Below are 27598 nucleotides of genomic sequence, written 5' to 3' on the forward strand. Positions count from 1 at the left end.
TGCCCAATTTAGCCAAGAGAATTTATAATAACCATCCAGGAATGTGAAAAGCAATGACAATCTTTTGGGGTCCAATTCAGAATAATCAGCAATAGAAACTGTTGTTGGAATCAGTAACACAAGTGCAGCAATATTTCTTCCATTTTGCTTTCATCCAATAATACTCAATGGGTTCAGTTCTGTTGGTTCAATCAACCAGAGGCTGCTTAAGCTAACCCTGAATTAAGTGGGTTTTCTATGGCATTCATTGCATTATTTACCCCCACCTATAAAGAGATCAACGGTCCATCCACCAATTCCTAAGACAGGGAGGGGGGTAGTTTCTTATGAGTCCCAGGCGATTAAAGGTAACCCAAAGGCTGAGTCTTTGATTGTAAATCAATAGTGAATATACTGTTGAATCCTGTTCTACTGTTGAGTCTTTTCATTGGCAATCTGTTGGCCCTTTCCATCATGAATGGCAAAGGAAGTCATTGCAAAGGATGAAGCCCTGCACTGCTTCAGTATGGGAATTTTATTTTCCGTATGTCTTAAATAGGATTGAAAACTATGCCTTCTTTTGATCTCACTGTGCTCTGCCACCATGATGCAACATATGGTTTCAAAAATAAAAGATGTCTTATCATGAATTGAACTGCATATTTTAAAGGATAGCCAATTCTTATAGAAATTATGTCACCAAGAAGGATCATATCAGGTGGAGGGGGGACACCTCTGCAAGGACAAGGTGCAGGCACTTCAATCCCTGGCACCTCGTTACAGGCTTGGGAGTAGACCTTACCTGGAGATCCTCTGGAAAGCATACACTGGTTTGGAGTGATCAATCTCACCCCTTTCTTATCATCACTATTCCTCTTCCTCCTGCTCCTCCTCAAAAGAGGCAAATTTAATCTGAGAGCGAGAGAGAGCAAAGGGGGAGTTTATACTTGAGGCAGATGTACTGTGTGGATTGGATCAAGATGCACTTTTGTTTTCATGTTGCATAGTATCCAGTGGGGTTAAGAAGACGACTCTCTTTGGGCATTCAGGACTTTGATCATAAATTTGAGATGGATGGAAGGTTCTAAAGCTCAGACCGCAGAATAACCCAACATGTCGGTTCCCTCTGATAATGAATTGAATGAATAGATAACAATATAGCCTTCCTGTGATTTGCTATGATTATTCAATTCCAACCAGTAGCTTTTCTTTGAGGAGGAAGGAATGTGGCCCAACATATCACCAGAGAGCACAAAAATCCATAATGAATGTGATTTCTGGAATTATTCCACTTCAAGATTTGTCAGACGTTACGGAGAAGCCAAGAACAAGGGTTAATTTTTTTATGACCTAAGTGTCTCTAAATGAGTCTATTTTAGAAGAACACAAATCACCTATGGGATTCTTGCTGCTCTCAGAGTCTAGTTGCTTTCTTGCAGACTGATATCAGTGCACTGATGATGTCACTTAGTTTGGTAATGAAATGTCTGCCAGAAAACCACCAAGGTCAGAGAGCACCAAGGACCTCACAGTTCCATCCTTAGCTGCAAGTATTCTCTTCTATTGGTACAAATCACATCCTTAGAGCTGCTCACTTTTCTCCCTCTTGTTTATACCCCTCATTGTTGTCACAAATTCTTCTTTCTCAGTGATGATATGTAACACACCAACTGCTGCGGATGGAGAATAGTCTTTTTGACGCTATCCACGTTTCTGAGAGTGAGGGCCTTCGTGAGAGGTTTGAGAAAAAAAATGTATGGTTCTTTAATGTAAGATTAAAGAGACAGAGAGAGACAGAGAGATATTTCCTTGTCAAGAGTCTCTTAGGAGTCTCCCTTTTTCCTTGAATGAAAATTTAACATTCAGATAGAGAATTTTTGGGTATCAGAAACAGCCTGCCTGCATTGTGTCTGCATAGAACCATTTTTCCCATGGGCATAGGCGGGGAAGAGATAGCAAATTCAAATTGAAGAAAGAATGTGGACCCAAACCTGGTAGTGTTTTGGTAGAGGGTTAATTGAGCCAAGAATAAGGACATGCCTTTGGTTTCTGTAAAGAAAGAGCCAAGCCAAGCCTATCAATTGCCCCCCCCCCAAAAAACCCTGCATCTGGGCTGGTATTTCTCACAGGAAATATTCAGAGGTGTTTGCTTGGACATTCTGGCTCAACTTGGAATCAATCGACTATAATCTTTTTGTGGGGGTGCTAGAAACAGGGAGACGGGCATTTCTAACTTCCTACCCTTGTGCGAAAGACAGCATGTCTACCTCTTAGAGTACGGGTGGGGAACCATGGCCCTTTTATGACTTGGGGACTTCAACTCCCAGAATTCCTGAGCCAGCATGGCAGATAATCCCCCTTCCCCTGCAAAACTATAACGCTGTAACTCAACGAAAAAGAACAGAAAAGGAACGGCTTCTATTGGCCTATTCTCAACGAATCTAAGATGCCCCTCCAATTTTGAAAGTAATCCCTTTGGAGAAAAGCTTAATCTTTCTTTCAGGCAAATACAGTATTTCATGTGTTTGAGGACATCTTACAGAGATGATAGGCAGACAGTGAAGGAATTCAGCCCTTCTGGGAACATGGGACTCCAGACTGCACAAGCTGCTGTTGACTTCTCCTGGGCCCTGGCTCAACAGAAAGCCTGGGAAGGCCCCTTCAGCGCTTCTTGCAGCTCTTGGTCAGAGAAAGGGGGGAAGGGGCCAGAGAGGTCTAAGAAACAGGGAAGGGAGGAACCCTGTCATCACCCCTGGGTTGTCTGGGATGGGCCTCGTGTAGGACTTGGATCTTGGGCAAGCTACTTCTGCCACTGCCACAGGCCAGTTACTCACTCCGGAGGGGAAACATCCCGGCCAGGAACCTTACCCAGGATACGTGGTGGCAGAAGCAGCAGGGGTCACTCCCGGGAGCCTCGCACTGGCCTTTGCAGACGACCACCTGCTCCCCCTTCCCCTCTGCCCCTTCCCTGCCTGGCTTCTGCAGCTTCAGGCCAGGAGCTCATGGAGCCCTCCTGGAGGCTGTGTTTCCACACAAGCCCTCTGGGCATCCCAGGGCGGGCCCTTGCGAGGAGTTGCTCTTGGTGGGGGGTTTCCACGTGGGGGTGGGTCTGTGCATGGCATGTCACCCAACCGGTGCCCCCAAAAGAGGTATAAGGAATGCCCCCTCCCCTCCCCCGCAGGCGCCTTTCCCGCCCTTTCTTTTTGCCTGAGGAGCTGCCCTCGCGCTCCGTCACTCGTCTCTGGCGATGCTCTCCTCCACGGCGGGAAGGACCTCCAAGCTCAAGCCTTCACTGCTGTGCACACCAGAGAAGGACACCATGGTGTGCAGGAGCATAAGGACCAGGACGCAGAGCCGGATTTTGCTGTGGCTGAGGCGAGACCCTGCAGAGACCGGCAGCAGAGACGGGGGAGGGTACTGGTGGTGATGGTAATACAGGTGATAGTGCTGCTTCTGTTCCTTCTGCTGCTTTTCCTTCTGCTGCCGTTGCCGCTGCTCTTGCTGGTGATGGGGGTCTTCATGGCGGGGGCTGTGGAATGACTCCGACTCGGTGGATTTGGTGGAGGTGTTGTAGCTGCGGTCCGGTTGGGGATCACAGGAGTCCCACTGCACGTCACAGCACTTCGCTTCTGGGTCAGGCAGCTGGTTCTCCAACAACCCTGGAAATACAATGGCACAATAATTGTCTGTGGAATAGCCCTAGCCCTTAGACCAGTGTTTCTCAACCTTGGTAGCTTGAAGATGGGTGGACTTCAACTTCCAGAATCCCCCAGCCAGCAGCGCTGGCTGAGGGATTCTGGGAGTTGAAGTCCACCCATCTTCAAGCTTCCAAGGTTGAGAAACACTGCCTTAGATTTATATGCTGCTTCACAGGGCTTCATACAGGGTGGATTTGATTTAAATCGAGTTGATTTAAATCACCATTTAAATCATGATTTAAATCACTAGTAAAAAGGCTTGATTTAAATCAACTCGATTTAAATCATAATTTTTAAAGAGCAACTGTCATCTCTGCTACTCCTTTGACCCGCTGTTGACTCACCGATAGTCCCAGTGTTGCAGAATATACAGCCTTGTGCTACATAACTAAGCTCCATTTCAGGCTGAATAAACTAAATTATTTATGTATCTTAAATAGAAAACTATCTTACGATAGATTTTTACCCCAAAAGTTTTTTATTAAAATAAATTCGATAAAAATTAAAAAAAATTGATTTAAATAAAAAAAAATCCAATTTAAATAAAAAAAATCCGATTTAAATAAAAAAAATCTGATTTTTTTTATTTTTTTTAAAAAAATCATTGATTTTTATCCACCCTGGCTTCACAGCCCTCTCTGAGCAGTTTACAGAGTCAGCCTCTTCTTGCCCCCAACAATCTGGGTTCTCATTTTACCCCCCTTGGAAGGATGAAAGGCTGAGTCAACCTTGAGCCTGGTGAGATTCGAACTGCCAAATTGCTGGCAGCTGGCAGTCAGCAAAAGTAGCCTGCAGGACTCCATTCTAACCACTGTGTCACCATGGCTCATACAGATAGTCTTCGACTTACGACCAACAATTGGGCCCAAAATTTCTGTTGCTAAGTGAAACACTGGTTAAGTGAGTTTTGCCTCACTTTACAATCTTTCTTGACACAGTTGTTAAATGAATCACTGCAGTTGTTAAGTTAGTCACATGGTTGTTAAGTGAATCTGGCTTTCCCGTTGACTTTGCTCGTCAGAAGGTCGCAAAAGGGGATATCACGTGACCCTGGGAAACTGCAACGGTCATAAGTATGAACAAGTCTGCCACAAACATGCCACACGTCTGAATTTTGACGACGTGACCATGGGGATGCTGCAAAGGTCGTAACTTTGAAAAACAGTCATAAGTCCCATTTTTCAATGCTGTTTTAATTTAGAACAATCATGAAACGAACTGGTGGAGGCAGGTACCCCTCATCATTTCATCTTCTGCCTTCTTGGCCCCCAAAGTCTGCAGCAGCCAAAATGTCCATTAGAGAACTATGAGGATAGAATATTACAGGTGTTTCCTAAGTGACTCCTAAATATCTCTAGAATACAGGTAGTCCTTGACTTACGCTGACTTAGTGAACTTTCAAAGTTACAACGGCACTGAAAAAAGTGACTTATGACCGTTTTTCATACTTACGACGGCTGCGGTATCCACAGGCATGGGATCAAAAATCGGCTGCTTAGCAACTGACTCATATTTATGACGGTTGCAGTGGCACGAGGTCACGTGATCCCCTTTTGTGATCTTCTGATGAGCAAACAATCGTGTCACTAACTTAACCACTGCAGTGATTCACTTAACAACTATGGCAAGAAAGGTCATAAAATGGATGTCAGGGTGGCAATTAATCCCATTCTGCTTTTGGGTAATTGCAGCTTGATTTAGAGAATGGATTGAGGCTTTTCCCTTGAAGTATACTTAAGAAAATAAACCCGAAGATATAGTTTCTAAGAAAAACTCATTTATTTGTTATAAAGAAAATAAAACATCTTACTAGCTAATTAATTACATCTTGGCAAAGTTTTCCCGGCCACCTCTCCTGATCGGAGAACAAAGAAAGATTAGAAGAAAGTGAAAGAATGTGGACATGCGCAGTTAGCTTAGAGATAAGAACTTGGCAAGCTACGGTAAGTCTGAAAGTTCAGAAATAAGAGCTCATCTGGTAAATACAAAAATGCAGTGACAATGGAGCAAATCTCTCTTAACAAACTTCTCACTTAGCAAACACAGATGTTGGGCTCAGTTGGGCTTGTAAGTCAAGGACTATCTATAGGACATTCACTGCAGGGGCTGTTGGATTTATCCCGTTTACCCTGCTCTTAAAGAAACTGTCTCTATGAGATTAAACCAAGTGATCCAATTTGGATTCAGGGGGCTATTATCCAAAACACTGACTGAGCTGGGGGGGCGGGCTGTGTTCAAAAGAGGAAAAGCGGTGGGGGGGGGATGCTGGAATAATAAGGTAAATAAAGGAGTGGATAAAAAGCCAGTACAAGCTTGCCATCTGCTTCCAAGGAAAAGGAACACAGAGCATAAACTGGAGAGCCCGTTTTTCTTTGTACTGCCCACATGTTGGGTTCATTAATTTGGGCCACTGTTTCCAAATCTGCTTTATTGCACTCCCTCCCTCCCTCCCTCCCTCCCTCTCACGCCCGTTTTGTCAGCAACTGGGAAATCTGAAATGAAATGAAATGAAAAGCAAGGTGCTCCTTCAAAGTATGGACACTCGTCAACATACGGAGATTGTCCAATACAGACTTACAACAGTTCATTCAGTGACCGTTCGAAGTTACAACGGCACTGAAAAAATGACTTCTGACTGTTCCTCACCCTTACAACCATTGCAGCCACCCCGTGGTCACGTGGTCAAAATTCAGACGCTTGGCAACTGACTCATACTTATGACGCTTGCAGTGCCTCGGAGTCCTGTGGTCACCTTCTGCAGCCTTCTGACAAGAAAAGCCAATGGGAAGCCAGATTCACTTAATAACTGTGTTACTAACGTAACAACTGAAGTGCTTCACTTAACAACTGTGGCAAGAAAGGTTGTAAAATCAACCTTTCAAAAGGGTTGAAGGGTCAAAACTCACTTAACAACTGTCTTGCTTAGCAAGACTCAGTTGTGGTCATAAGTCGAGTTACGATGGTAATGGAGCCTGCTGCCATCCATACTGTTGAAAGTCGGGATGATGGTTGAGTGAATGGGTTCTTCTGGCCACTAGAGATTACCTGAGCTCCCCCAGGTTAGCAGTGCCAGTGTAAAGCAAGCACATTTCATGCTGGGGAGGCCAAGGCCAGAGGGAGGCAGGAGAACCAGAAGGACGCCTTCGTCCCCTCCTTGGGATTAGCCTGAGCATCCCCAGCATAAGCAGCGTTAGCAGGAAGCTAAGACGAGCAATGAAAGGAGAACCGGCTGCATTTGTTCTCCTTGTGGTCTGTGCCACGTGGCCTTTCCACTTTCCCTACCCTGACATCCTGAGTTCTGGATATCTTCGGAAGATAAGAGACCAAACAGTGACCAGTGGCGGGAGGGGAAGACTGTGCCGAATCCAGTGGGGTGGCAAAGCAGGCCGAGTGCCTGTGGGTACCCAGCAGGACAGGAGGGGGGGAATAGGTGGTATGGGGCGCTGCACCGTCTGTCTCTGGTTGCAAGGGCGAATGACGGCAGCAGTGCTGCAGGCACCGTGACATTGAAACGGGGCTGTACGTAGCTTTTGGGGATCTGTTGTAACTTCAAATGACCTCCAGGAAACCTATACTTAACTATAGGTTAACATGGCCCTCTCTTGCTTTAGAACAACGATCCCCAAACAGTGGGCCATAGCCCACTACTGGGCCACGGCCTATTCACAACCGGGCCGCGTGCGTGAGTGGCAGGCTGGCTCATGCACACGCACTCACACCCCACTCACACTCATGGGGGGGCAGGGCACGCACCTGCCACTCACACAAAACCATTCCCTCTCCCCCTCACCGCCCCCACATTAGGCTAAAGATTGGGGAATGCTGTTGTAGGAGATTGTTTGCAGCCTGGTTCCTGATATAAGTTGTGATATTATATAAGTGAAACATCTAAGTTACACAAGACTTTAGAAACCACAGCTATGCGACCAATTGTAAAATACCTCAGACAGCCTCTGTGTTCATTACTGCAACAGAAATGGATTTGGCTCATGAGATGGGAAAAAAAATAAAAATCCAGCCCATTCCTCCTCTTGACACCTTCACAGGACCTGACCTTAATTTTGGGTCCGTGCTGATGTCTTTCATAAATCATTTAACAATTTTAAATAATAAATAATTTAAGAAATAATGATTTAAATACTAAACAATAATTAAATAATAAATAATAATTTCATTTACCTTTCTTTGTTTGTTTGTTTGTTTATGAATGAATGAATGAATGAATGAATGAATGAATGAATGAATGAATGCCACAGCCCGGAAAATTTATGCTCCCTAATCTACAGCAATGAATACTTCATGTAAGGTTCATTAATTATATGACAATTAAAATATATTATTATACAATATTAATACTTCTATTTTAATATACCTAACATAGTAGGAGGTCCACAGGCCCATGTCTCCATGGGCGAGTGTAGGTGCATCCCCTGCTTCCAATCTGACATGACTTGGCTTGATTTTCCTCTTTTAAAGACAAAATAATCACATTTCTAAATGTGAAATTTGCATCATCATTTTTCTTCAGTGCCGTTTTCTGTTTTATCGCATCTTTGATCTCATCCAACAGTTTTTCTGCTGCTTTCAGTCCAGAGGAATGAAGAATTGCCTTCTCTTGTTTGACCCACTTCATAACGTACTCGACTTAAAACAGTTCATTTAGTGACCGTTCAAAGTTACAACAGCACTGAAAAAAAGCTATTTATGACCATTTTTCAGAGTTATGACCATTGCAGCATCTCCATGGTCATGGGATCAAAATTCAGACGCTTGGCAACTGGTTCATGCTTATGACCATGGCTGTGTCCCAAGGTCACGTCATCCCCTTTTGCGACCTTCTGGCAAGCCAAGTCAATGGGGGGGGAAGCTGGATTCACTTAGCGACCGGGTTACTAACTTATGAATTGCAGTGATTCACTTAACAACTGTGGCAAGAAAGGTTGTAAAGTGGGACAAAACTCACTTAATAACAGAAATTTTGGCCACCTTTGTGGTCGTAAGTCGAGGACTACCAGTGGTTTTGTTCACTCTGTTAGCAATTTTCTTTCCTTTTGATTTCTTAATTCAAATTATGATGAGGACCCAGATTGTGGAGGCAATAAACTGACTTTGTATAAAATATACAGAAGTATGAAGGCTATTGCTTAACACGTTGTAAGCCGCCCTGTGTCTCCGGAGAAGGGCGGCATATAAATCAAATTAAAAAAAAAAAGCTCTTCCCTAAAACAATTCTGTGGCAGTCTATTCTCGCTTACCTAATGCTCTCTGTCTACCATTCTTCATTCAATCCCATATCTCAAAGGCTGTCCTTTGCACCACATTATAAAAAGTTCTTCTCTTAAACCAAAACATTTTAATTCCTAATCCCTTGTGTTTTTCAAGTCTCTTTCCTCTTTACATAGAAATGTCTCCCACCCTTTTTATCAGCCATTCCCAGCACTAAGCACCATCGTGCAATATTGCTTTTCAATCCAGGCACCATCCTGTTCCAGGCATTCGTGTGTTGCAGCTGCCCCTTTCCTTCCTGAAAATTTGCATCTCTTTATGTAGCATTTGAACAACCCTCCCCCCCCCCAACACCCATCCCAGGCCTGACAAAAAGAAGCTGTCAGCTTTGGAAGCCATATTAGGCCGGGAGCTTCCATGCTGCCACCTTCTCCTGTGTGGGAAAGTAGGAGGGGGGATTTAGGAGAGGGGTTGTCTGTAGACATAATAGCATCCTTCCTGTCGGTCAAGGTCAGGGCGATCCTGCATCTGGAGAAGGAGTGGTCGGAGTGCTGAGTCGAGATGGGACGGACGTTGATTGGAGCATGTGATCAACTGAGGAGTGAGGGGATGGTTTTGGGGGTTTTGATTCACTGAGGGAAAACCCGGAACTCTCAAATTCGGGTTTTCCCAGATGTGCCAGTTTACCTATTCTAGTAAATGGAACTTTGAAAAATGATTGCTTCAGAGTCTTTACTTGGAGTTGGGGGGGGGGGTTTCTGGAATGCTGACATAAGCCTTGTCAGTACACTGTAAGTAGTCCCTGGTTAACCACCTTTTATGGAACAACCATGTGAAGGCGCTGAAGGAATGGTAGTTAAAGCCAGTCTTCATAGCTACGGCTGTTACAGAATTCAGATTTAATCAGAATTCAGGCGCTTGGCAGCCTACCCACCTCTACAATCCCAGCTGTATACTTCAACTTCCTTCGGCCATCTCCCACCCACCCCCACTCTAACTTTCAGCCAGTATCACCACTACCCACCATTCCAAGCTGACCTTTGCTATCTTCTTCCTACTGGCTGAACAGGTAGCTCTTCTGGGAAAGAAGGGGGAAGCCAGGTGGTGGAGCAGAGGTGGCCAAAAGGGCAGCGGTGGTGGCAGGTGAATAAGTGGAGGGAGCTAAAGAGGAGGTGAGCCTGGCAGGCCAGGAGAAGTGGGAGATGGTGGCCTATTGACAGCACAGTCCTGTGATTGCCAGAATTCCCATCATTAAGTATTGTGGTTGTGCGTTGTTTCACCTAACAGCTGCTTTCCTTGGTACAGGTAGTCCTTGACTTACAACCACAAATGAGCCCAGAATTTATATTGCTGAGTGAGAAATTTGTCATGTTACGACTTTTCTTGCCACGTTAAGTGGATCGCTACAGTTGTTAAATTAGTAACATGGTTGTTAAGTGAATCTGGCTTCCCCATTGCTGGTCAGGTCGCAAAAGGGGACTGCATGAGCCCGGGACACTGCACCCGTCATATATATATGAGTCAGTTGCCAAATGTCTGAATTCTGATCACATGACCATTGGAGATCCTGCAATGGTCGTAAGTGTGAAAAATGGCCATAAGTCACTTTTTTTCGGTGCCGTTGTCATTAAATGAACTGTTGTAAGTCGAGGACTACCTATAATGGAAATTTCAGTCCCCGCTTGGATCGTTAACCAAGGACTACCTGTACCTGGATAAAATCAGCTGCCTGGTGATTGGCCTTGTTCCCTGTCCGGTACACCTGAGGCATGATGCCCCGGAGTGCAGAGCCGCAACCTGCCTCCCCTTCCTTAGCTTTATAGATCAGCAGAGGAATGCCAGCTGTGCCAGGTGAACTGGGCTCTCTGTGTGCTCCAGGCTATCCCCACTTGCCCTAATCCAGCGAGGCAAAGGGAGGTACTTCCTGGGACACTCTCAAGCCCCCCTCCGAGTCTTACCCGTACAGAGGAAGCCAGGCAACCCTCCGTAGACCAATTCATCGTTGTCAGGCAACACAAAGGGACACCTAGTCTCCACCTCCAGGCAGTATTGCTTGCATGGAATCCGGTGCTGGCACTGTAGTTGGGTCACATCAAAATACTCAGAGCACAGCCAAGCCTTGTAGACAGCCTACATGAAAGGAACAAGAGTCCAGAGGCAATAATACAGTAGCAAAAACACCCCCCCCTCCAAGAATCTGAATGGTGTCTGTTGGGATATGTGGGTAGTCCTCGACTTACAATAGCTCAATTAGTGACCGTTACAATGGCACTGAAAAAAGTGACTTATGAGCGATTTTCACACTTACAACCATTGCAGCATCCCCGTGGTCACGTGATCAAAATTCAGCCGCTTGGCAACTGACTCATATTTATGATGGTTGCAGTGTCCCAGGGTCAAGTGATCAGCTTTTGCGACCTTCTGACGAGTAAAGTCAATGGGGAAGCCAGATTCACTTAACAAACATATTGCTAATGAATGCAGTGATTCACTTCACAGCTGTGGCAAGAAAAGTGGGGCAAAACTCACTTAACAGCTTAGCAACAGAAATTTTGGGCTCCATTATGGTCGTAAGTCGAGGACTACCTGTAGCCATGGACAACCTTAATTGTACATTGCCTTGCACGACTTTGCTGAACTGTACGTAAGATAACCACCGACGACCTCCCATCGACCTGTGCGCTCCCACAGAGAGGGCCTCCTCGGGGTGCCATCAGCCAAACAGTGCAGGCTGGTGACCCCCAGGTGGAGGGCCTTCTCTGTGGGGGCACCTACCCTCTGGAATCAATTGCCTCCAGAGATAAGGAGAATCCAAGACCTCGGTGCCTTCCGCCGTGCCCTTAAAACCTTCCTTTTCCAAGGAAGGCTGGCCTAATTTTTTAAGTGTTAAGCCGGGCTGGCCTAATTTTTTAAGTGTTTTTAAGTGTTTTGTTTATCGTTTTTAATTAATGGGGCCAAATTTATATATACTTTTAATTGTATTTTAATATTTGTATTTGATGTTTTTACTTGGCTGTTCACCGCCCGGAGTCCTCAGGGAGAAGGGCGGTATACAAATTAAAAATTAAAAAAAAATAAATAAGATAGATTGTTGGAAAATAATGTACCTTCAGCGAAAATTCTCAGTTTCTACCTCGTTTCCCCCAAAATAAGACATCCCCTGATAATAAGCCCAATCGGGTTTTTGAGCACATGGCAATAAGGCCAAGCGCTTATTTCAGGGTCCAAAAAAAAATAAAATAAGACAGGGTCTTACTTTTGGGGAAACACGGTATAAGAAGAAACTCATGAATCCTGTGTTGGAAGCCATTCTTTCCAAGCCCAGGTATGTCAGGCTGAGTAATTTGTGGGGACACTGGAGTTTACTTTAAGAGGAAATTATTGGGAGAAAGATAATCAGCACTGCTTAAGTTTGTCACGTGAGTACATGAAGTTGCTCACGTACTGGCCATTCCTCCAAGCGGCTACAGAAGGGAAATGAGAAGCAAGTCTGGATTTGTAGAAAGTTAAAACTCAAAAGTTACATAAAAGAGTTTTCAAAGCGATGAGACTTGACATAACAACACAAAGCAAAAACAACAATCCTGACTTTGGTTTATTGTCATCATCTTATTTCATAAGAATCTGTTGTAAGAGAACTGCACCATTAGTTGCAAATCATTTTCTAGTCCCGTAACAAGAGAGCCAGAGACAGACGGGATATTTCCTTCAGCAAATCTACATTTCTCTCTAATTTCAGCGGAAAGATGCATTTGTTCTATCCTGTCTTTTGCTGAGAAGCTCAAAATGGCACACAACAAATACCACGCCATCCCCACTCCCACCAAACTAAGTTAAGTTGGGCTCCCACCAATTTAAGTTGGGCTGGCAGAGAACTGCCTCAAGGCCTCCCAGGGAGCTTCCAGGGCTGAGGTGGGGACAGGAGGAGGACCAAACCTGGCTCTCTTTGCTACTAGCCCAGTCCCTTCACCACAGGGTAACCCTGGCTGTTGCTGCCGCTCTTGCAAGACAACTCTGAGTGAGGGTCCTGCCTCTCACCTCCTCCAGTCCACAGCTACAGCCAGCTACAGAGGTCTTCCCCATCTCCATGTTTCTGCTTTCAGCTGTTGCAGGTAACCCTGCTGCTCTCTGGTCATCAATGACTTTCCTCTGTGGCTATTTGGATTGGCCTGATCCCAGGCTACTCGAAACAACAGTTTCCAGTAGCCTGGGTACAAGAGCCCTGGTAGCGCAGCAGACTAAAGCACTGTTATTAACATCAGCTGCCTGCAATTTCTGCTGGTTCAAATCTCTCCAAGGCTCAAGGTTGACTCAGCCTTCCATCCTTTCTAAGGTAGGTAAAATGAGGACCGGATTGTGGGGGCAATAAGCTGACTTTGTATAAATATACAAAAGCATGAAGGCTATTGCTTAACGCATTGTAAGCCGCCCTGAGTCTCCGGAGAAGGGCGGCATATAAATCAAATTAAAAAAACAACAACAGTAGACCAGGACCTCTAAAAAATGACCTACCTCGTTGACCTATGTGGAAAGAAATGTGCTGGCTGGCAAGTTACTCTGTGATATGTGTAGCTGTCATTTTTTTCTATGTGGGTCAGCTATACAAGTTCTACAAACTTCACAGAACAAGCAATATCTGTCCTAACAGATGGTAAACCTCCTGCCTTGATCATCAATTAAAGCTTTCCTGTTTCCCATGTTAAAGCCAGCAACTGGATATTTTTTCAGCTGTCAAAAAATCCATCGTTTACTTCTTATATTGTCCCACATTGCAATTATCTAGTTAGTACATACCACCTACTGGTCTCCTGACCCAGATAGGAGACCAGCTTTCAGGAGAAAGCAAATTATATTAACATACTAATGGACTAGTGCAGGGACTCAAGGACGCCACCCCCCCACCCCACCCCTGCCCCACTGCTGCCAGAAAAGTTAGGGACTGCTGATTTAGATCCCTCCTCGCCTTTTAGCCAGGAGTCAATCTTGAAAAGCATGGCTGGGTGATTTGCAACATCCAGGAAAGTGCAGACAGCTACAAATTGGCCGCATTTACATTACTCCACCCTCCCCCACCCCCACCCCCCCACCCCGACACACAGACACCAATCCCTGGCTGAAGATTTGAAAATACCACTAAAATACTAACTGCTTTTCAAGATTGTATACAGTGCTCCACGGTACAAAAATGAAACCTCTGCAAGAAAACAAGCCAGCTCAGAGAGCACCAAGGACCTCTGATATAAAATTTACCAAATGCTCTTGTATGTTGGATTTGCAAATGTTGTGCCAGTGTTTGAGGGGTTGCTGAGCACCACAATAAACATAAAAAGAAAAAGAAAGAAAGAGAGAACTCAAAACAATGGAACTGATCCCCTAGGAAGATGAATTTTTATTAGTCTGCAAAAAGTGTTAGATCATAAATGTAAAATTTCTAGTGGGGGAAAGGCCCAAAGGGTTGTGGAGCTATTTTGCTAATGGCTCAGGAACCTGATTTGTGGGTGCATTTTCATCACTCGTTCAATCATAGTTTCGTGTGAATCCCAGAAAACTGAGAAAGTTTTTTGTTTAGGAGGGAACAATCTGGTTGACCACAAAGATTTGTGCTTTACAAAAACAAAAGCTCCTTTTCTTCTCTTTTTTGATCTTTCCTCCTACCCTATACAGGTAGTGCTTGATGTACAACCACAATTGAGCCCAAAATTTTAATGTTGCTAAGACATTTATTAAGTGAGTTTTGTCCCATTTTATGACCTTTCTTGCAACAGTTGTTAAGTGAATCACTGCAGTTGATAAGTTAATACTATGGTTGTTAAGTGAATCTGGCTTCCCCGTTGATTTTGCTTGTCAGAAGATTGCAAAAGATGATTGTGTGACCTTGGGACACAGCCACGGGCATAAGTATGAGTCAGTTGCCAAGCATCTGACTTGTGATCACATGGTCATGGGGATGCTACAAAGGTTGTAAGTGTGAAAAATGGTCATAAGTCACTTTATTCAGTGCCATTGTAATTTTGAATGGTCACTAAACGAACAGTTTTAAGTTGAGAACTACCTGTACTCCAAGAATTCTGCTGTACGAATTGTAAAGGAAGTGTAATTGGAGCCAATTGAGTAGAGGAGTAGACAAGTAGTATGCCCTGATAAGAAACACTCAAGTCATTCAAACATGTGTGTATGTTAAATGTACTTTATCTTAAATATAAATGACTAAATCATGTATGCTAATGTATATTGACTAGCTAATGAATACATATATGGAAATGATATATAAACCTATATTTCTTTATCTAGGATAACTTTTGCATTAGGGAAATGTCCCAATGATCATTAAATAAAAAATTAGTTTCTTTTGGTTACAGTCCAACATAAAATATAAAAAAAGAAAATTACACCAATTTCAATAATTTCACTGTAACCTGTAAGTAATAAAGAAATAACTAGAAGTTAGAATTACTAACATGATCTATAAAATTACAACCTTAAAATATCTCTATAAAAGTCCTTAATATTAATACTAAAACTAAAGCCTAAAATAAGGCTTCAAAGGGCAAAAAAAAAGATGTAAAAACAGATAAAAGATTAGAAAAATAAAAGAATATAATTTTGAAGAATTTGAAGGAGCAGCTATAAGGATGAAAGGATAAAGAGAAGCAAGAGAGATCTGGTGTGATGTATTAGTAGACAGTTAAAGACAGTTGTTGTTTTTTTAATTTGATTTATATGCCGCCCTTCTCTGGAGACTCAGGGCGGCTTACAATGCATTAAGCAATAGCCTTCATACTTTTGTATATTTTATACAAAGTCAGCTTATTGCCTCCACAATCTGGGTCCTCATTTTACCTACCTTAAAAAGGATGGAAGGCTGAGTCAACCTTGAGCCTAGTGAGATTCGAACTTACAGTAATTGCAGACAGCTGGTGTTAATCACAATGCTATTAGTCTGCTGAGCCACCAGTATTGAAAGTATTAAAGAGTGATCAAGAGGATCAATAAAGTGGGAGAATTAATTAGCGGGCCATCCTGTAGGCCAGTGTTTCCCAAACTTAGCTATTTTAAGATGCATGGACTTCAACTCCCAGAATTCCCCAGCCAGTATGCCTGGTTGAGGAATAGTATGCCTGGTTGAGGAATTCTGGGAGTTGAAGTCCATACATCTTCAAAGGGTCAAGTTTGGGAAACACTGCTGTAGGCAGACCCACTATTATAAGTAAATAGATGAGAAAACATAAATTATCTGGCTGTTGAATTCAGTAACAGCACTATTTGATGGAAGTTACACATATGTAAGAATAAATGAAATGCTTAGTAAATGATTCAACACTGAGGAGAACGTGTGAGGTCAGCTCAATTGCTTAATGCACTTATTGATCACTATATAATGAATGCTTGTGAAGAAGTTAAAAGGGTATTGATTGGGACATAAATTTGCATAATAAAATATTCTTTGTTGCTTGACAACCTGAATGATTTGTAATGAATGTTTGACAAACCGTGTGATGCAACGAGGCATATGAATAAGCAAATAAGAAAATTAATGTATCAGGGACGAAATCAATTCTGATCGACTGGAGAAGTGAGGTGAAAGGTTGCTGATAAATTAGATTTCTGTAACTGGGTGTAATGTTTAGTAAGAATGGGATAATTAACACAGAAACTTTTAAGTTCTGCAAATGCTGATAGGAAAATTGGATAGCCAGCTGTAAGGCATAAATATTTGTTGAAATAAGTTAATGGTTGGAATATGAGAGTGTGCATATGTCAAATTCCAAAACAATCCAATAACAGTCTATTCTGGGACAATTCCAACACTATTTCTTGACGATTTGGTCTTCTCCCAAAGGAACTAGCCCACAATATGTGGGAACTTTTAGACCCACAGTTCCTGCTACAGCAGCAACTGGAGGCCATGGCCAAGCTTTGGCTAGTACACCAATTACAACAATTCCTAAGATGGGAAGCACTAGCAACAACCGCTCAAGTCTTTCTCACGACCAAAAATGGACTAGTATCATGTGCTTTCCTGACTTCATCCTTGCAGATTCAAGGTTTTTGCCAATATTTTGTTTTAGTTATGTGTCTCTCTTTCCATTTTTTAAAAATACTTGTCATTTTTGTCTCAGTTTATGAGAGAGTTCTTTATGCAACCATGCTGGTTTCGTTCTGGGTTTATTTTTCTTTCTCTGTGGTATTATGTTAGACTGGTCTTTTATAATCTCATTTTTCCAATTTTCCCAAGCATTTTGATTTCTTTCCCCTTCAAGATTTCCAGCCATTGGAATCTTCCTAAGTTCTCTCTAAGATGTTGAAGTCAGCTCTCTTAAAAGTCTGAGATGCTCGTTTGACTTTATTTACTTATGCCTACATTATGTTGAATTCCAATATGCCATGGTCACTCTCCCCCAAAGTTCCCGCAACCTCAACTCCTTATATCATTTCATCTCTAATGGTAAGGATTAAGTCCAGTATAGCTGACCCTCTGGTTCCCTCTTTTATCTTTCGGATGACAAAATGGTCTGGTACGTTGGTCAGGAACCTGATCTCCCACTTGATGCAAAATTTGTCTCCCAGTTCACATCAGGATAGTTAGAGTCCTGCATGACTACTATAGCAGGGTTCCTCCATATTTTAGCTAACTGATTAGCAAAACGTTCCTCTATTTAATTTGCTTGTTGGGTGGTCTCTACTGTATGCCTATGGCAGTATAAAGAAAAAGCCACAAAAATGTTATCCTTGATTTCACTATAATTAGGGCTTGAATTGTTACATAAGCAGTCACTGGAATTATTTTACAGTCATTTCATGACAGCTTCTTGAAATAAACCTATTTACCAGAATTTTGTGTCCTTGAATTGTTTCCCATGTTGCTTCCAGTTCTAGTATCTATTGAGCGGTTTGACAGCAATTTCATTAACTCATTACTCTCTTTTTCACAGAACAGGGGGAAAAAACCAGTTCTGGTTTCTACACCCAGACAATGATAATCCTTTGCAGCATCACCGTTCATAGAAAAGGTTATGAAGACTTTGCTTCTATGGCCCAACATCATTATTACATGGTGGCCCAGATAGATCATTTGAACCAAACGATAAATCAAACACCACAGCAATTAGCCCAAATCCAGGAAATTGCCAGACAGAACTGCTTCTTATTTATATTTTTAGAGCAGCATATCCTTCTAGAAATGTTCTACCCCTTCTCGCCAGTTATTTGACTAATGAATATTATCTGAGGCCCTGAGAGTTTATGACTTTATGAGCATCACTTATCCTAGTACACAGCAGCCTGGATATAAACAATTATACCAAATTTATGATCAGATGGACAGCTGCCTGCAGTAAACCCACCAGGTAGGCAACAGCAAACCACAGTATCCGACACTTATGATGAGGTAAATGGCTATAGACATGAGGAATTTTAGTAGAATATGGAGGAAAGTAAGCAGTGGATACCTCCAGGTTCTGTCTTGGGCAGAACTTTTGATTTTGGGTTTTACTGATTAATAGGTTCGTTCTTATAGAAATGGCCAGTTTATATTATTATGTAAAAGTAAAAAGTTGAGGTTTGATGTTATTATCTTATTCTACTGCACCAAAGGGAGTCAGAAGTCAATGCCTTTTCTTTCTTTTTTCCCTTTGCCCCACACTTTTTCCTTCCCTTTTTCCTCCCCCATTTTCCTATTATTTTCTTTTGTACTTTTGTTTTATATATTATAAACTAATAAAAAACATTTAGATTCAAAGGTTTTGTCTTGGGCCCATGCTCTCCAACTTCTTCATACATTATCTAGATGAGGGGGAACTCATCAAATTTACAGATGACACTAAGCCGGGAAGAGTTGCTAACACTTTGGAAGATAAACTCGGGATTCAGAAGGATCTTGACAGATAGAAATTTTTCATAGTACCTGACTGCAGGACAAGAAGCAATGGATGGAAGCTCACTAAAGAAAGATCTAACCTATAACTATGGAGAAATTTCCTGGCAGTGAGAACAATTAATCAATGGAACAGCTTGCCTCCTGAAGTTATGGATACTCCGTCGCTGGAGGTTTTCAAGAATAGACTACATAACCAATTTTCCAGGATGGTATAAGATCTCCTGCCTTGGGCATGGGGTTGGACTAGAAGACCTCCAAGGTCCCTTCCAGCCCTAGGTTTCTATGGACAGGAAGATAGGTCATGACTCTGCTTTTTCCTCCCCTTCCATCTATTCTCAGATGATGGAAACACTATGAAACGGAGGGTTAGGAAAGCCACTTATGACTGTGAAGAAACAATTCCAACACATTCAAGTCATAAGTGGCTTTGCTTTATACTGTGGACGTTTGAATTATTTTGCTTAAGATTGTCCTGTCCTGGGGCAATATCTGAAGCATTTATTAGCCATGAAGCTGACATGTGGAAAAAGGTGGCATTTTACAAGTCGAGGTGAACAATTTAGGCCTGGCTCCCAGCCTGCCTGTGATGGGATATGATCCTGTCTTCCACCTCAAGTTGCTCAGGGAAAGAGGCAAATAACAGTGAAAGGGTGCTCAGAGTGATAACTGCTCAGTCACATTGGTTTATTCCTCTCCCTCCCCTCTCCCACATTCACTCCCCCAGAATCTATGCTACTCTATTGTCTTTTTCCTCTGCATGTTCCTGTAGTGCAAGAGATGGATTGCCCTCACGTTTATAACATACACATCTATTAGACCAAAAAGGCACAGCATTTGAGGCTTAGGATTGCCCCATACACCATTTTGAAGTGTTGAAACACTTTCCTTATCCTGCTCTGATCAGATTTTTCACTGTATCTGTCGAACATTCTAATTGTTCTGACTTGCTAGGAAGGACACATGAATCATTTAGAGTCACAGATCCTGTAACTGCACTATAAACATGGTTTTGAGAGTTTGGACATATGCCTATATCCCACGGTGCCAAAGAAATTGGCCTATCAAAAATAAAAAATCAAGTTTCCCCTGTCCAGTTGTGTCTGACTCTAGGGGTGATGCTCATCTCCATTATTTTAGCCAAAGGAGGCAGTATTGTCCAAAGAAGCTTCTGTGGTCATGTCGCTGGCATTACAAAAGCCAATGTGGACAGAACACTGTTACCTTCCCATCAAAGTGGTACCTTATTTATCTACTCGCATTTCCACGCTTTTTCACCGCTACATTTGAAGGAGCTGAGGCAAGTAATGGAAGCTCGTCCCTTTGCATATGTTTGGGTCTTTCAGCTTTCCCGCTGACAAGCTCAGCATCTTTAACTGCTGAGCCATCGCACCTCTTTAATTTGCGGAAACTTACAGAATATTGGAGGACTTCCATTCCCAGCAAGTTTGCCTATATTTTTTGTAAACAAAACAATATTTCTGTAAAAAAAGAAAAAGGGACAAGTCTTTTAAACCCTGCATCTATTACAGATTTCCTCCCATTTCCAAAAAATAGCCGCAGACTACATATTGTTGTCCATAATCTGCAATGTCTGCAGCAGTGTTTCTCAACCTTGGCAATGTTAAGACATATGGACTTTGGATGGATGGATGGATGGATGGATTGATGGATGGATGGATGGATGGGGAATTCTGGGAGTTAGCAATAGCAATAGCACTTAGGCTTCTATACTTAGGCACTCTCTGAGTGGTTTACTCCCAACAACCTGGCTCATTTTACTAACCTCAGAAGGATGGAAGGCTGAGTCAACCTCAAGCTGGTCAGGATCAAACTACTGGCTGTGGGCAGCCTGCAGTACTGCATTCTAACCACTGCACCACCAGAGTTCATTATGCAGTTGATGATAGAAGTTCATGAGTCCTTCACGCTGCTAAAGTTGAGAAATGCTGCTCTACAGACTTCTCTCAAGCTCAAACCACACCAAATAGGACGGGGCAAAATGTTCACATTTTAATTTTTATATCACCCAGGTTCCCAGTTTAAGAAACAGACAGGCTGATTATGTCTTTTTGACTCCAACCTGGATATTTTCAATGTTCCTTTCTCACTCTCACACCAGGGACCCAAAAACTTTGCACTCCTTCCCCTAACAATAGACTCAGTCTTCAAGATCCTGGCAGCCAGACTGGCAAACTCCTCACTTCACTAAGGTCGCAAAGCGGGATCGCATGATCTCGGGACACTGCGACCGTCATAAATGTGAGTCAGTTGCCAAGCATCCAAATGTAAATCACGTGACCATGGAGATGCTACAATGGTCGCAAGTGTGAAAAACAATCATAAGTCACTTTTTTCAGTGCCATTGTAACTTTGAACAGTCACTAAATGAACCTGAGTCTTCGGAGAGGGGCAGCATATAAATTGAATTAATTAAATTAAATTAAATTATTAAATTAAATTAAATTAAATTAAATTAAATTAAATTAAATTATTAAATTAAATTATTAAATTAAATTATTAAATTAAATTAAATTAAATTAAATTAAATTAAATTAAATTAAATTAAATTAAATTAAATTATTAAATTAAATTAAAGACTACCTGTACTCAAAACAGTTAAACAAAAGTGATCTTCCGAAAACCTCACAAAATTAAAAGAACAATAAAAGGGGAATGATAGACCAATAAAAGGTAGAGCAGGGGTCCCCAACCTGTGAGTCGTGGCCCACTACCAGGCCACGGCCTATTTGCAACCGGGCCCCGTGAATGTGAGCCGGCAGGTGTCAGCGCTCACAGCCCCACTGAGGGCCAATGGGAGAAAAGAAAAGGGGGCCTGTCAGGTTTTGGCGGGAAGAGCATCTTTGGTGAAGGAATTACCTCAGGCAAGATTGAAGTTATTTAGTCTGTTGGAAACGCCTGAGAATGTGAACTTGTCTTCTTTTGGCACCTTTCATAACATTTATTTTTTATTTCAACCCTGGCTGGTGGCCTTCTCTCACCTGCCTCAGGTGGGCTGAACTGTAGACTCAATTTTTGTTTTTGATTTGGTTTCCCTTTTTGGTACTTAGCCAGACCCCTTTTCTGTCCTCTCCAGCTCCTGAGAGGGTCAGTGTGGAGGGAGAAACCAGGGTAGCAGCAGGAAGGCTACTGAACTCTGGCATGGGGACCTCAGAGACAAAGGGCCTCGGAGGCCGAGGAAGCTCTACCCTCACTGACCAGTGGGCCTTTCTGTGAAAAGGCTTCTGGTGTAATGGAGCCTGGAGAGAGAGGGGTCACCAGGCTGTTCCAAATGAATGCCCTGCTGGCTTTGTGGAAGGAGCCATTCTTCTTCCTGCTTCTCTTCCTTTGAGATGGGCTCTTTGGTCTACTGCATTTAAATTCCCTGCCCAATTTCATTTCATTTGCCCCAGAGATAGAGTCAAGTTCAGCTCAGACCTGAGAAAATATCAATTCCTAGATACGACACTCACATTTATAAAAATATTTATCAAAGATCTGGCAACTTTTTTCGAGGGGAGGAGAAGGCACATGTCTGTGACACTCTAAAAAGTCGTTGGTGGCGTTATAATAAAAGCTACATTTCATTGAATTAATAAAGTTAGCAGTTGTGTTTTGTGCAACATGCTTTAATTGGGTCATGAAGTCAGAATGTCACACAAATAGGAAACTGGGTCAGTTGATGCAGCCAATCGATTCCAGAGAGGGAAGCGCAAAACCCTTTCTTCTCCCAGATGTCAGCAATACCCGTAACTCTGTGGATTTAGTTCACCATCTCCATTTTGAGCTGCGGACTGAATGGATGAAAACATCTACCTTGATCCTGGGCGTTAAGATCCTTACGTAGTACCCTGTCCTGGATGGATCATGGACCACACTTTGATTCTATGTGGGTCTGTGGGCTGCCCCCAGAGTCTTTCACAGACTTGGGAGGGGGGGTTGTTTAAGAGAGGGCAAATGACAAAAGCAGCATCACATCAATATAAGACAAGTGCCACTCCTTTTGTATATTCACTATGACATTTCTCCTCAAAAGCAATGGAGTTGCATTAGGGTTGCACACTGTTGCTTTTGCTACAGTAATGAAAGCCTGTTCCCGGTGGGTTTAAGTATTTCAGAGAGGTGGAAGGCCAGATTTATACAATAACACCCTTGAATGAAGATAGAACTCCTTTTGGACCTGCAATACCTCCTCTTTTGGCTATCTAACTTCTGGTTTACCTCTGAAAATCATCTCTCCTTTTTTGAGAGGAGAGAAGTTCACAACTTGCCAGGAAATGGCGCTACCTCACAGGAAACAAAGCCCGAGTAGCACAGGTGTTCTATTCACAGCCCACTCTAAGTCCCAATATATCCTATTAGCACTTGCTCAAAACTCAGCTAGGTTTTATACAAGCCTGTTGTAAGAAAAGCAAAGTCAGCAGCGAAGAGACCTCCGCTCTCCCCAAATACTATAGGTTCTTGAGTCCACGAGACTGCTTCAGGCCATGTGCATTTTGACCTTGGCTGTATAGTAACTGGCAGCCAACACAGCATTTTCAGCACAGGTGATGAATTTAACGTATACTGCCTTTAGTAACCAGTTGCGTAACTTCTGGGCTAGTACAAAGGGCAGCTCAAATTGAGTAATTTTTCCAATTTTGAAAAGATTGTGCATGAATAATTCTTGTATGGGTAGTCTTCAACTTACAACAGTTCATTTAGTGACCATTCAAAGTTACAAAGTTACAATAGGTCAACCTATTTTCCAAAGCACCAGAAGGCAAAACAAAAAACAATGGGAGGAAACTAATCAAGCAGTACAGGTAGAACTAAGGAGAAATTTCCTAACATTGAGAAAAATCAACCAATGGAGCAGCTTGGCTTCAGAAGTTGTGGGTGCTCCATGATTTGAGGCTTTCGAAAAGAGACTGGAGTGGATAAACATTTATCTAAAATGGTATAAGGTCTCCTGCTTAAGCAGGTGGTTGGATTAGAAGATCTCCAAGGATCCTTCCAACTCTATTATTCTATGTCCTGTGTATGTATGCTCTATATCTGAAAACAGAAAGAAGTCATCAAAGTTTTTGAATATGTTGCTAAAAATGCAGTCATTATACAATATGCAATACCAGTGATACAATTTTTTTTTTCTGAACTGAGGACTGCTTTTAAGTAACCACACCAGAAGTCAGTGAAAAAAAAAATAGATGATCTGGGAAAAGTTACACTTTTAAATTAAATCCTCTCTAACACCAGCTTCAATTTGTTTGTGTCTTCTTCTGGATACATTTCATCATTGACTTTTTTCTGAGAACATCTATAGGACTGAAATATGATGATCCCAGAGTAATCTGGGATCATGAACTTCTTGTTGGAAGCCAACCCTTACTTTTTTTAAGTTAACAGAATACCTGACAAAATAAAATGACACAGCATTGGACACACTGAGACTCATGGGCACTGGTCATTACTAATCTCTGAGGTAAACAAACCACACGCCTACATATCAGCCTCCTCCGAAAGCTAAGGATGATTCCCCTCTCATCCATTGCATTATCAATGGAACTAAACCATCTCCATTCTGCTTATAGTTTCTTTTCCAACACTGCCATATTGTGACAGGCACTCTCTATTCCTTCTCCCCATGAAGGTCCCACAGTCAAAGCTGATATACAAATATCAACAGAATCGCCAGAAATGTTATCCCCTCCCTTCCACCTAATAGTAAAAGCTTAACTTTATGTTATATTCAACATGCATGGCATAAATGTGTACTTTTAACAAAATGCTACAATGAGGTGGAATAATTTATTGTGGGATCAGAGGACAGAGAGAAGGTACATTTAATCCTCCCGTTCCAAATTAGTTAATGGAAATAACATTTCCATTACATTTCCATATGTAATGGAATATCCATATGAAAATCAGTGCCCCTGCACTTATTTCTTGAACGCACATTCCACTTTCCAAAAATGGTGCATTTAATGTTATGTACAGCATAACTTGAAAAACCTTTTCAGAGAGGAAGTAACGTTCAAATTAATTCTTATATGAAAAATACAGTCAATTTGGTGATAAATTTTCTTGACAATCCAGAAATGGTCTGGATCTTCTTACTCATCTCTATCCCTGCAAGAGCTATTAATTCTCTGGGCTTCCATTCTTAATCAGGGCATCTTATTTCCAGAGGTGGCTGAGGGGGGCAGGTAGGGAGTCTGTGCCCAAGCCAGAGCCCTGGTCTCCCGGGCTACCTTCCACTGAGTTCCATGCAAGTTACACTTGGAAATGCTACCCATGGAACTGGGCCTGAGGTTCTGCACATCCATTTGGCCAACACTCATGTCTATTATTAGTAGGGGCAACTTTTGGAAGAGTCTTTAGGATGTATTGGAGTGCAGTTATTACGCCTGTCCTAAAGGCAACCCTGGGGAACTTTGGAAAGTGGGAGGTGCTTATGATCAAACATCCCAAAGTAAAATTTCTAAAATGCTTTGATGTAAGGGAAGTTTGGAAACTATAATAAACTATAATAAAGAGAACCCTTTGGGACATCTACAGGAATACATAGTAACTAAATGTTCCATCTTTCTGTTCAGCAAGGTAGCTCAAAGCAGCTAACAACACTGGTCAAAAGTTGAGATCAAAATATAAGGCAATAGTGAGTGTTGTCAACAAGGCAGATTCATTGCCTTCTTAACAAAAGTAACGTATTGGAGAGAAGCTTCTATTGGTTCTAGATGAAAAGAATGAGTCTTACATAGGAAAGCAAAGGTGAGCTGTCCTGAGCGACAGTCAGTTCAGAGTGACTACTTAATCACAAGGCTATTTTGCTACCCGGGAAGATGAGATTCCCAGCCCTTGACCTGCCCTGCTGAACAGCAAGTTGCTGAGGAACTCTGATGGCAATCTATGTCCTTCCCAAGAAATTCTGACCAGGACTGCTGCAAGAAAAGCAAAATTAGCGTTTAAAGCAGCCGGCCTGCAAGAAGCCAAGGGCCTGGCTCTCTGTGGCTGGCATTCCTCCCATCTCAACCCATCTGTCCAGCCAAAGTCTTGCTTATCGGCAGCAAGAGAGATGGTCCACTGGTCCAGAGAGAAGGGAGGGAGGCACAGCTGAAGAAAGCAGCAGCGGCAAGCGGAGTCCCAATAGGCCGACCAGCTGTTGCACCCAAAGCCCAAGGGGGTCCGGCTGCAGGGGAAGGTTTCTGGGCCCCCCCTCCCCCTGTTCCCCGGCCTCCCTACCTTGCAGTCTCTGAGGCAGGAGCGCACAGAGTAATCCTCGGCCTGCAGGTATTTCTCCAGCAGGAGCTCGAACTCCTCGTATTTTTCCTGAGCGTGTTGGTCCAGCCTTTGATACGCCTCCAGGCAGCTGGTGCAGGCCTCCCCGCGCCGGGCTCCCGCAGCAGCAGACAGGAAATCCATCAGCAGGTTGGACAAGCTGCAGTCCAAGCTCTCCGGGCCGGCCATGCCGAGCAGCAAGTCCCAGGCCGTGTAAGCGTCACAAAAAGGGAGGCGGAAGGTCCGAAAGTGGCCCTCCAGGAAGTCCAGCTGGGGAGAGGCGAGGGCGGCGGCGGCGGCGGCGGCGAGGGCGGCGGCCGCGGGCAGCCGGAGAGGCACGGCGGCGAAGGCGGCCAGGGAGCCCTGCTGGAAGAGGCGCCGCTGGGAGCAGGCCGAGCTCAGGTCCGGGCGCGGGGGCGCGGCGGCGGCGGCGCAGTGCGGGGGGGCCGGCGGGGCGGGGCCCTCGGCGCTCCGGTTGCGCGGCCCTCCGAGCAGGGCGGCCTCGGGCGCCGCCATGGCCGAGCTCCTGGCCTCAGCTCGGAGCCGCGTGCCGGCGGCGGCGCCGCAGAGCCACAGGCGGTCGGAGAGGAGGACGGCGAAGAAGAGCAGCGAGCCCAGCGACAAACGCCATTTCTGCGCCCGCTCCGAGTCGGCGCACGGCTTCTCGGGCTGGCGCGGCTGGCCCAGGCGGGCGGCTAGGGCGGCGGCGGCGGCGGCGGCATGTTCCCGTGGCTGCATCCAAGCGCCGCTGGTCATATTTTTCGGGGGCGGCGCGGAGACGGGCGGGGGGCGGCGGCGGGCGGCGGGGGGGCTCCCGGGCTCCGCCGCTCCTCCGGCCGCCCCCTCCGCGAGCAGAGTGTCACCTGCCGCCGCCGCCGCCCGGGCCCGCTGGGAAGGGGAGGGGCGGCCCCATGGCGGCTCGCGACCAGAGCCCGCCGGCCCCGCCCGCCGCTCCTCCACCGCCGCTGAGCCCCGCGCGGACGCCCCCAGCCTCCCCCCGCGAGGCCGCTAAGGGCTGCCGAGGGCCGGCGCATGGTGCTGCGCCGCCGCGGCGCTTCTCAGCATGGCCAGCCCTGGCGGGAGGAGGCCGCCCCGCGCCGTCCCGGCATCCCCCCCTCCTCCCCCCGGGCGCCCCGGCTGCTCGGTCCGGCGCTCCGGCTCACCGCTTGGCCCGCTTCATCTTCCGTCCCGACGGGCCCGCCTGGCTCCCTCCCTCCCCCCGCCCGCCCGCCTGCCTGCCTCGGCCTTCCCCCCTCCCGCCCTGCGCAGCGGGCAGCCTCACTCGCCTTTCCTCCGGCGCTTCAGGCCACTCCGGAGCGCCCGGGCGCGGCGGCCAGGCCCGTCCATCTCCCCCTCCCGCGCCCGCCGCTCGCCTTAGGCCGTCGCCATCTTCAGCCGGGCAGGGAACACCTTGAGAAATCGATCGGGTCGGAAAGGAGGGGGCGGCCAGAGGCGGGGGCGCATGCGCGCTCCGCTCCGCACCCGGGGAACACTTCCTTCGCTCGGCGCCCCTGCCTTCGCCACAGCGCCCCCGAAGCCGCGGCCGCCATGCGGGACTTCC

The 27598-nt window shown here is 44.6% G+C and overlaps 1 protein-coding gene across 1 annotated transcript; it reads right to left on the minus strand.

Moving 5' to 3' along the window:
• Positions 1-3210: 3210 nt before the first annotated feature.
• NALF2 (NALCN channel auxiliary factor 2) lies at positions 3211-26793 on the minus strand. Its single transcript, XM_070952108.1, has 3 exons — positions 26002-26793; positions 10862-11033; positions 3211-3638 (listed from the first exon to the last, which is right to left on the minus strand). Exons 1-3 carry the CDS (start codon positions 26791-26793, stop codon positions 3211-3213), a joined length of 1392 nt encoding a protein of 463 aa, XP_070808209.1.
• Between the last annotated feature and the right edge of the window lie 805 nt (positions 26794-27598).

Source organism: Pituophis catenifer, unplaced genomic scaffold (assembly GCF_029215685.1).
Source record: "Pituophis catenifer annectens isolate HBS135680 unplaced genomic scaffold, rPitCat1.0.hap2 SCAF_11, whole genome shotgun sequence".
NCBI classification, from domain to species: domain Eukaryota; kingdom Metazoa; phylum Chordata; class Lepidosauria; order Squamata; family Colubridae; genus Pituophis; species Pituophis catenifer.

Excerpts from the sequence above, each read along its gene's own strand:
- NALF2 (XM_070952108.1), bottom strand. The coding sequence starts at position 26,793 with ATGACCAGCGGCGCTTGGATGCAGCCACGGGAACATGCCGCCGCCGCC. Across the intron at positions 11,034-26,001 it reads CCTGCCTCAGAGACTGCAAG|GCTGTCTACAAGGCTTGGCT; the intron begins GTAGGGAGGCCG and ends CCTTTCATGTAG. Across the intron at positions 3,639-10,861 it reads GCCTGGCTTCCTCTGTACGG|GGTTGTTGGAGAACCAGCTG; the intron begins GTAAGACTCGGA and ends TTGTATTTCCAG.